Here is a 10,350-nt window from a genome sequence, read left to right on the forward strand (position 1 = left end):
TTTTATGGTTGATCGTGCGTGATTGCCATTGAAGTAGGTCTGGGTTTGAGCTATGCTTGTCAACTGCTTTGTCATATAACTTTTAAGACTCTAAGAGATTTCATCTCAAATTCCGCAATTAAACAATTAACCTTTTGTGATTTTCCACCAGTTATCTTTCCGGAAAATCTGGGGGAGAAGTCATCCTGCCTTTACTAAGACACCATAGCAACTTTGTCAGTCCTTTTATTTTCTTACCAGGTTTTCGTAAAGGCAACTTTGTCAGCATCTGGTGAAACAACTAAAATTCTTCAAGAGCATTAAGAAATGTTACGTTGCTCTGTTCTGCATCTTCTGAAAAAGTAATAGTAGCTAACTTCCTTCTTTTTCCTTCCAGTATTGTTCCACTTTTAAAAGAATCCATTGGAATTTTGATGCAGCGAACTCCTCCTTCCCTGGAAAATGCCCTGCCTCAGTGCTACCAGAGGGTGAGCTCTTAGGCTGGTTTTGCTTCAGAGCACGCTGCTGTCTGAACAAGCCCCAGCTGTCTGTATGAGGATATTTTTTGATGTTTTTCCAGTAGTGCCTGTGAAAGGTTCCTTAGATTGTAGAAACGGAGGTACCATTTGATTGTTAGCTTTCCGACGTCCTAAATTGTATGTAGCTTCAACTCTGTGTTTTAGAAGGTGCTACGCTGGTTTGGAGAAATAGATCCTGAAGCTCTTCCTCTCAGAGTACTTTGTGCTGGTAAAAATAAGCACATGATGTCTTTCCATTTTGTTCCATTTTTCTCTCCCTCAAAGTCTAGTTCTTAGTAAAGTGAGGTGGAGTAACACTGGAAAAGTGTTTGTAAGAGTACGTAGGTTGCTCTGGATTTGACCTTTCCTGATGCTCCTGCTTAACTTATCTACTACCTGAACATGGGAAGCGCCTTTGCAAAGTTAATACAAAGCACTCGTAGGGGCGCCACTTTGCCTCAGGAAGTTACAGGATTGTGATTGTCGTGGGGAGGGTTTGCTAAAATTGGGCAGAGGAAAAAGAAGGGTTTTGGCAGGACAAACCTACGCCCTCACAAAATATTTACAGAAATGTTAATATATTTCTGTGAATGGTTTGAAACCCCCACAAGTTTTTTTTTAATGGGAAAATTCCTGCATTTACAAAAATTGCTGTTTCAGTTGAATGCCCTCTCAAATTCAATAACTGTGACTTTTCTCTCTTGGACACCGCTGTTTTCAGAAATGGTTTCAGTGAAATCTATGTAGAATGCAAATGCAGCAAGATACAAAGTCGTGCCACATACGTACAGTCTGGATGTTTTCACCTTCCTTGCAATTACTGAGATAGTAATAAGGAATTTTAGTGAAGTGAGTGAAATACCACAAATTGTACAGTGAACCAGAAGTAGAAGAATGCTTTGGCTTTTATAATATTTTCTGTTAAAAAAAAAAAAAAGTACAGATAAACATTTTCTGAAATACATTTTTTAAAATGTGCTTGTATTTTTAGGTGCAGCAGTTGCAAGGAGTTTACAGTTTACATGACCCACACTTCTGGACCCTCTGTACCGATGTTTACATAGGGACTTTGAAATTATTAGTAGCTCCTGATGCTGACGGAAGGTGGATTCTAAGCCAGACTCACAATATTTTTACTCAGGTATGTCTCATCAGAGGAAATCACATCTCAAAGTGTAAGTTGCCTGTCAAGTGGTGTGACATTGGAATTCTTATCAAGAAAAATTAAATGTTTCTGGTTTTAGTATCAGTGTGTTTTGAAAAGCTTCTCTGCTCCAGCTGTATAGAACAATTTCAAAATACTCAGCAGTGTGGATGGAATTGCTGTACCTCTCTGCATTAGTTTTTGATGCCATTTAATGGAGATAACAGCTGTAGTTGTCTGAGGAGCATCAAATTGAGTTGAAACCCTATATTGACCTATGAGTAACCAGCAAAATAGGTGAGGCTTCTCTCAAGATAGGGCTTCCGACCACAGGCTGAACCTACTGAAGTTTTTTCACTGTGCTGATGCTGGTAGTTGTCATTCATTCCTATCCCTCCAAGAACGCATGGTCTTTGCATATTCTGTTGTCTTTCGGTGACAGCCATGCTATAGAGGTCGCTGGTTAAACGGTAACTGTCAGTTGTTGTATACGAACAGTGTGTTCCCGTTTATTTCACTACGGGTTGTATTTTTTATCTAGACAGTGATAATTCTTGTAGCTGATATGGAACGCTGGAATTCTCGTGAACAACAGAAACTGTATTAGAAGTTGATAGTTCTTGCCTTAAGATTAAATCTTAGAAATTTCAGAAATATTTTTCTGTTGCTTCCTTACACTTTTAACTATTAAAGGTGAAATTCAGTTTGGCTGCCTGTCCCAGTATAGCCACTGGATATGAAAGGTTTACGAGTAGAACCTAGAGTCTATTAAGATAAAATAGAAAATTCTCAGCAAGAGAACTTTGTGAAAAATAAAGCTAGAAATGCCTCTCTCTCAGACCATCCAGAGCCAAACATCCTGGTTTTATTCTTGACATTGGAGGACTGTATTTGGAAAAACTATTACGTTTTTCCATAATGTCCTTTCTCTGCTTTTGAGTAACGGAGAGTTCTGTAGCTGATAAGGAGACAAATACTCCTGTTTATAACCAGTGTTTTATGTAACAAAATCTTGTAAGCCAAAGGGTAATATTTTGGAGATACGTAAACTACTGACTTCTCTAAGTCAGTTGGACAGTGAAGAAAGGGGGCTTCTGATCAGGTGTATTTGATACCGTAAATTAAAAAATGCTTCTGTCAGCAGTTTAATTAGTGCTTGAATAAATGTTCTTTTCAAAGCTTTTTACAGTGGAAAGTCCTTGTGTGCTCACGTGCACGGTCTTTCCCTCGTTCTAGAAGTTCTACTGGCCTATGGCATTGGCAGCTTGCGTATGTGATAGCTTAATGAGTCGTTTCTGCATCTGATAAGTGCCCCTTTTATTAACTGCTTTATTAAAGATTCCGGGTGGGGGGGTGGGTGGGTGGGGGGGGGTGGGTATGCATCTTGCATACTCAGTTTCTGGACTCTCAGGAGAAACACCGCTGAAGCCAACCCTGCAACGTGCTGCCTGAGTGCATGAATTCTATTGAACTCCTTAAATTTTGAGGAATTTTAAGGTAGTCAGTCATTGGGAACCCAACAAAAATAAACACACATACTTGTTTTTACACTAGACTTAGGAAAGGAGGATTTGTTGTTACAAATATTCTAAAATCAAACTTCATTCATGAAGTTTGGTCCTTTTTGAGGTGTTCCATACAGCTCTAGATGATTTAGTAGGTGGAGATCAGTCTGCATGGCTTATTCTGCAGGTTGCGTAGTTTGAAACTAAGGGATATTTTTTGAGAAGGAGTATGCAGAACATTCTATTACATTAAAACTACTTTTATGTCTCAAGTCTCCAGAGGATTGTATTTTCCAAGCGAGTCGTTAGCTCTTCAGCTGTTCTGTAGCTGTGCAGGTATCAAGAGCCATTTGTCTAGGCAGGAAGCTGGGAGAACAAGATCTATCGTTGTTCTTATCTGACCTGTGGTAATAAGGGGAGGAACAGTTGGAGCAAGTCAAGATTTTTCTCCTCAGTAATATTAATCTCAATATAATTGATAGTTGGTTTTGCCACTCAACTGAGCTAAAAGCAAGTTGATGGTAGTTGAAGACAGCCTGATTTTGTTCAGCCTAATGCTTCAGGATCACGGTGCATAACCAGCGGCCATCCCAGCATTGTTACTGGCCTGCCACTGAGGTTAAAATTAATAACTAATTGGGGTTTTTAAATGTTGTTTTATACTGAATGATAGCAAGTCCATCTAAGCCTGGTTTAATAGGATTTCTGAGGAGAGAAATGCTTTCATAGAAGTCACGTATCTTTACCAGAAGATATTTTCGCGTGTCATGATGTCATGTAAATTTACTGTAGCCATTGTTGTTTCTCACTAAAATCTTAGTGTACAACTGGTTCGAACAACAAATCCCATGTTACGCCCTTGTGCTTAGCTCCATTTTAAAGTGACAGCTCTTCAAGCAGCTTACTCTTCAGGAAGTCAAACAAAAGAAAGTAAGAATTGCTTCTGTGCAGCTTCACGTGTGACAAAAGCTAATGTGAATAGATAATTACAGGTGTGCACTTGACTGTGTGAAGAACGGTGTATTCATCAGCGCGCTCCAAGCCTGTGGGTTTCCAAAGTGCTGGTATTTCAGTGAATGACGTGCTAAATGTGGAAGATGAATTTCGGAAAAATAAGACAGAGGGGGTTTTGCTAGGTAACTCACTGATGAGGTCTGGTGTTCAGGACAGTTAAATGGCTTTGGCTTTACAGGGTTTTTTTAACTCTCCTTCTCTTTTCCGTAGGCAGGAGTAAGGCAGCTTTACATACAGATCGATGTCGCAGCCATGTAGTGAATTTCTGAAATTGTGCTGTTGGACCAAAGTTTTCTGTACTGTAATGGTATAACAACGTACGTCTCAAGACAGAGCCTGCCTCCACCACTGTTCTGGAATTGAGTGACTAGATTTCTGCCCTTGGGCTATGGATGGAGTTCGCTTCTAAGGAGTAAATATTGAATGAATGTTATGGACTTTGGGTCTTGTCTTTCTGTGGCCCCTAAACTCGTAAGTTTTGGAGGGTTTTTTACTTACTAAGATTGTGGTACTGGAAACCCTGTCATGTCTTCAGTAAAGCTGCTGAAACCACTTCTCATTCCCATAAAACCAGTGTTATCAACGATTGGAAACTTGTTTTGTAGATGATGTCACAACGGCTGACATGCTTCAATATAATTGTATGTTTGTACAATTGTTTGTACTTTGCAAACTTAATGAACCAAACCATATTGGGTTTTCAAAGTGCCTTTTATATCGGGGGGTATTTGCCAGCATAAATATGGAGCATCAAAGGGTTTTATTACTTTTACAAATATCTTGTATGCAGCCTGATTATTTACTAGTGCTGTATGTGGGGGGGTTGTGTACTTGCATAACTGTAGATGTTAGACTTCCCTTGTCCTTGCATCTTAGCGGACAGACAGAAAAATTCTAAATGTAGAAGGCAGAGCTGTTGTGAAGAGACTTGCTTCCAAAACAAGCGAGATATTTTGGGGCGCATATCTTCTGGAAATTATTTTAGTCAAAATATTAGCTTTAACTCCGGTCCTCTGTCTCCTCATACTGTTGAGAGTAATGAGACATTACGTGATGCTACTCGTGTTCATAGCCACTGAAACAACGGGCGGCTGAGGGAAGATGCTGGTGATGGAAGGAATGCTTGACGTTTTTTATCTTCCGAATTATGTGGCGGGAAAAATCAAATCCCTAAATTGTTTGTGAAAGCTTAAATCTCCTTGATTTTAATAGGTTGTAATAATTTTTATTAAAGTGATTGGTGAGATAACTTTTTGCTTTTTCCAAATACTGAAAATAGTTGTTCCTGGTGGTTATACCTGCAGTGGAAATAAGGACCACGGTTCGTGCTGTTCAAGATTATGCTTTTACCAGGTTGGCGAGTCTGATATGTCTGACTAGCTTACTGTAGCCTTCTGTGTTTGCATGGGGGAAAAAATTCCTCTGTGCAGTAAGTTTTTTTTTCCAGAAACATTAGTCTGTCATGTTTTTGTAGCATTTATAATCATTTTACACTTTCGGATCTGAGCGTTGTTTTCCAGGACAATCTGCTATACTGGGTATTACAGATGGTAACTCCACTGTGCTGTAGGAGTTAACTTGGAAACGGAAGTTTTTAATAAGAGGACATTTTACAAACATTGTGAAGTAAAAAATAAGACAGGCATTTTTCTGCTAAATCATAGCCGCTGCTGACCGGTATGGATTTTAAGCGTTCTTCTGATACCTGATCATGGCAATACTGAAATCAAGGCCCTCTGAGGCTGACAGTCGCTGTGTCAGAGCTAGGAACTGTGAAAGTACCGAGGACTGACTGGCAGAAATGGTTTCTTTGCCACTGGTGTTGTTGAATTTATGATAAAGATGAAGAGTTTCTTGCATTTGTTCTGTTGTTCCTATACTGCTCTTGAATTCTGATCTCTTTTCATGTGAAAACACGATGGTTGCCAAATTGATAGGTGGTTCCTGAGTATTCCAGATGAGATACTGAAACATGAATGTTGATTTTGTACAAAGCTGGGGGGGGTGTACTTGTGGGCTCGGAACTGAAAACTGGGTGTAAAGAAAAACAGCAGTAAAAAGCCTCGTACATATTGCTTTTAAGCTTTGCAGTCTCTTCCAGTCTTCAGGTCCTTCTTTATCCCTGTTGCTGGTTTCTGATCCCGTTGGCTTCTCCCGGGGATGCCGGCGCAGAGTGCCCTTTCACAGAATCCCAGAACGGTTTGGGTTGGGAGGGACCTTTAGAGCCCATCCAGTCCCACCCCCTGCAGCGAGCAGGGACATCTTCAACCCGAGCAGGTCGCTCAGAGCCCCGTCCAGCCTGGCCTTGGATGTTTCCAGGGATGGGGCATCGACCACCTCTCGGGGCAACCTGGGCCGGGGTTTCACCGCCCTCATTGTAAAAAATGTCTTCCTTATATCCAATCTAGATCTACCCTCCTTTAAAGCCATTCCTGTCACAACAGGCCTTTCTAAAGAGGTTGTCCCCATCCTTCCTGTAGCCTCCCTTTAAGCACTGGGAGGCCGCAATAAGGTCTCCCCGCAGCCTTCTCTTCCCCAGGCTGAACCACCCCAACTCCCCCAGCCCAGCCTCGCAGCAGGGGGGCTCCAGCCCTCGGAGCATTTCTGTGCCCCCTCTGGCCCCGCTCCCACAGCCCCGTGTCTGTCCCGTGCTGAGGAGCCCAGGGCTGGAGGCGGCGCTGCAGGGGGGTCTTACAGAGCGGGGCAGAGGGGCAGCACCCCCTCCCTCGCCCTGCTGCCCGTGCTGCTGGGGATGCAGCCCAGGGCACGGCTGGCTTCTGGGCTGGAGCTGGCTGCGCCGTCCCAGCGCTCGCTCTCCCCCCCGGCCTCCCGCCTGGTGCTCTGCCCGGCCTGGCCCCTGAGTGGAGGATGGGATCCGAACGTTGCGTGGAGCAGGGTGGGGTGCAAGAATCTGTTGAGCAGGTTTGAGTATTGCAGTTTAAGATACCATTTGCGGATATATTCACAGAAAAGGTAATTAAAAGAGAGTTGTGAGGATAGGGTAGAGATCCCTCATACTGTTCTGTATTATGTTGCATATAGACTGCTTTTTGTTGGCTGACAGCATGATTTCTTGATTTATTTTTTTGTTTTCACAGTTAATATTACTATTTGAGGCTAGAGAAGATCAGCCGATGTCACTTTAAAGGCAAGCACCAGCCAACCCCATTGCAGTTGCGTCATGATCCACGAGCAGGCTTTGGTTTATAGCATTTTCACACTAGCACGTTTCAGGACTGAGTATTCCTGGACGTGCCGAAATACCGTAGTGCTGCCCAAGGTGCTGGGCGTGGCCGCTGTTCTAGTTTTCTTAATGAAAAGACAACGGCTACAATTTTTTTTGCAAGTGCGAATCTGCCTGAGTGGCAGATGGGTCTGTTGTTTGGTTTTGTGTTTGGTTTTTTTTTTTTAAGATGTACATCTACAAACTTATTGAAGCATGAGAAGTGGAGTGAAAAAGCCTACAAGCTGGTTATAATTACACGATACTGATTTTATTAATTTTTTGACATCTTTTTGGTGCTTATGAGGACTTCCCTGACTGCTGGCAGCCTATGTACAAGTCTGAGTTTTCTAACCAAGGCGGCACTTTCTTCATTATTTTTAAGGACACATCGATGTTTTTATGATAAGAACTGTATCATTTGTTAAATATAATTGAGGATAGGGTAGGGAAGTCAGATTCAAAGTAGACTTTAAGCCTTTTTAAGCTTTCTGAAAAACAGTAAGCATCACAAAATTCTGCAAGACGGTAGATGACATGTCCAGTAGGTAACTACAGCCACATCCAGTATGTCAGTGAACAGGGCGACGTCCGAGTTGGGTTTTTTTCACTTACTAAGAGGATACTTGCTCGGGTTTGAGGAGTACAGATCACGCCACTGAAAGTGCAGCTTTTCTTATCCTGGGAGTCAAACCCTGTTATTTTGCATTTTGCTAATTACCTAACACTAACCTCATTACATAACACTTTGCTTTTAACACTTTATGGGAGGTGCATCGTGTCATTTAAACAAAGATCCGTGTGAATGACTGCCATCCAGAGATGGAGGAATGGCTGCAGATCACCTGCTAACACTCAGCTTCCTGGTATCCAGTCCTGAATTTTGAACCAAGCATTCAAAGGACGATTTTCTCATGTTTTCGGGTAGCTGAAGCTTGCTGTGGGGTTACTGCTCTGTCTTTGTGAGGTTTTTAATGTCACTGAAAACAGTTAACTTACAACTGTATTGTCCCAAAGACCAAGTCTGCAAACTGCATGGTTTTTACAGGACCAACAGCAAAATAAAACAAGTGCTACAGCGTGGCTGTATTAAAATGCCCCAAACATTTGTCCTGGTAAATTACAGTGGAAGAAAACTACTCTGAAGTGTATGCACGGTGAAGCCTGGTCCTTCGTAGGCCACTCCTGTAAGCCTGCACGCAGGGCTCGACTCCTTCCCGCAGAGCACCAGGTTACTTGTGCGTTGCTAAACCGAGGCAAAAAGTGCCAGTCCAGACAAATGACTCTGCTTTTTATGTAATACTGCTTACTAAAACGAAAGTTTAATTGCATCATTAGTAAGAGCTGCTGACACTACTACTGCTACATAAAAATTGAAACTAATAAAATGGACCATAGTGACTCTTAACATTCTTAATTTTTTCTCTGAAGAAGAAAAGGCGGGTTTAAAGGTGAGGGAAGGAAAGGGTGTCTCTTTCTAACTGCTGTAAGTGAACCTGTGTTGGCAATGTAACAAGATACAAGAGGGGAGAGGAGCGGCTGCTGAGGTGCAGTTTTCCGCTGCAATCACGTTGTGAAGTTCCCCGCTTTTCTCTCTCGGTGCAGATTCCAGCTGCAGGAACCTTCCTGCTTCTGTGAAATGCAAATCCCAATCAATACTCATGTAACAAGATCGTTAAATACCGGTTCGGAGCTACAGCTTTAGGTACTCGTTAAGCCCTGGCTGCTGAGGAGAACGGGACATCGGACTGCCACTTGCCCCACATTACCTCCCCCCCCCTTTAAGCATGCTCGGGAACCAGTTTCTTCCTTCTTTCTTTCTAATCCATGTCTCTAATCCCAAATACTGACTCAGCGGTTGATTCCCTCCTTTACACTTCTATGAGAAGCCCTGCCTGCGCCTTGCCGGGATTCCCTCGTGGATTCCTCCCCCGCTGGGGCGCTGGTGCAGGGACCATCCCCGTTGGGACTTCAGTGGCCAGAGACTGCTATAATGTGAAAAGACGCCAGTTATGCTTGTGCTGTGCCCGGCGCGTGGAAGCTCCGTGCCTCGCTCTGCGCAACGCTGGTTAATCGACTTGGCCGTCTCAGTGAGCCACAGAACGTTCCTGCCTATGTGGTAATTTGGGGAAAATAATGTGTAAAAGGCGTTGTGTATTTCACGTCCCATGTGCACTGAAGTCTTTCACGTGTACGCTGGGACCTTGTACAAGAGTTAATTGAATCGCTGCGGTATTTTGGCTGAATTGTGAAATATTGTGAATGAAGAAATTGCCAAAACCATTTCTGGTAGCATTCGGCATATTGCTTGCCTTTACCTTTAAATTACAGGAATTGCTCATGCAGTGAGCTGAAGTTGACTAGTACAGGATATTGAAACACCTGTACAGAAATCCTCGTGGTAGCACAAGGCAGCTCACTAAAATTCTGAAGACTGTGTGTGATTTTGTTCTGGAATGCTATCGTTAGTAGCTTAGCCATGACTTGTCCCAAGTGCAATATTAGAAATTTTTAATGTAATCTTTTTCTACTTGAATACGGTCTATATAAAATGTTAAATATCCTATATTGCTGAAAAGATAGGGGATCAAATTCCTTTCCAATAAATCTTCAGTTTAAAAAAACCATATGCCTACAGGTCTGCTTTGTTGTCGTACGTACTGGGAAGACTGGTTGAAATAGCAGCCGCCATCATCCATTAGCTGATTTTAAAGACAATTCTTGCAGCCAGCTTTCTGAGAACTGGCTTGAGGTTAACTGTGGTTGCGTCCACTTTGAGTCCAGCACCTCAAACGCTAGCGTTAACACGTGGAGGAAGCCAGTTCCATTTTAACTTGCAGCCTTCTGAAATAAGAAATCCTGTGCAGCTTCTCCCTCTGTTTCACCAGCTCTCCAAAGACTGAGGTCTTGCTTTTCTTGGTTTAGCCATGAAGAACATTCTCACCTGTCCACATTCACTCGCCCAAG

General features: G+C 42.6%; 1 protein-coding gene across 2 annotated transcripts in view; it reads left to right on the top strand.

The window, feature by feature from the left end:
* The window catches only part of SLC30A7 (solute carrier family 30 member 7), a 32,464-nt gene extending 26,232 nt beyond the window's left edge, over window positions 1-6,232 (top strand). For both annotated transcript variants that reach the window (XM_075098245.1, XM_075098246.1), the window contains exons 9-11: window positions 377-467; window positions 1,489-1,638; window positions 4,371-6,232. In XM_075098245.1, the coding sequence (XP_074954346.1) occupies window positions 377-467; window positions 1,489-1,638; window positions 4,371-4,418 (289 nt within the window). In that variant the 3' untranslated portion in view covers window positions 4,419-6,232. The remainder of the gene's footprint in view (window positions 1-376; window positions 468-1,488; window positions 1,639-4,370) is intronic.
* The last annotated feature ends 4,118 nt before the right edge of the window (window positions 6,233-10,350 follow it).

This window comes from Phalacrocorax aristotelis, chromosome 6 (genome assembly GCF_949628215.1).
Source record: "Phalacrocorax aristotelis chromosome 6, bGulAri2.1, whole genome shotgun sequence".
Classification (NCBI taxonomy): domain Eukaryota; kingdom Metazoa; phylum Chordata; class Aves; order Suliformes; family Phalacrocoracidae; genus Phalacrocorax; species Phalacrocorax aristotelis.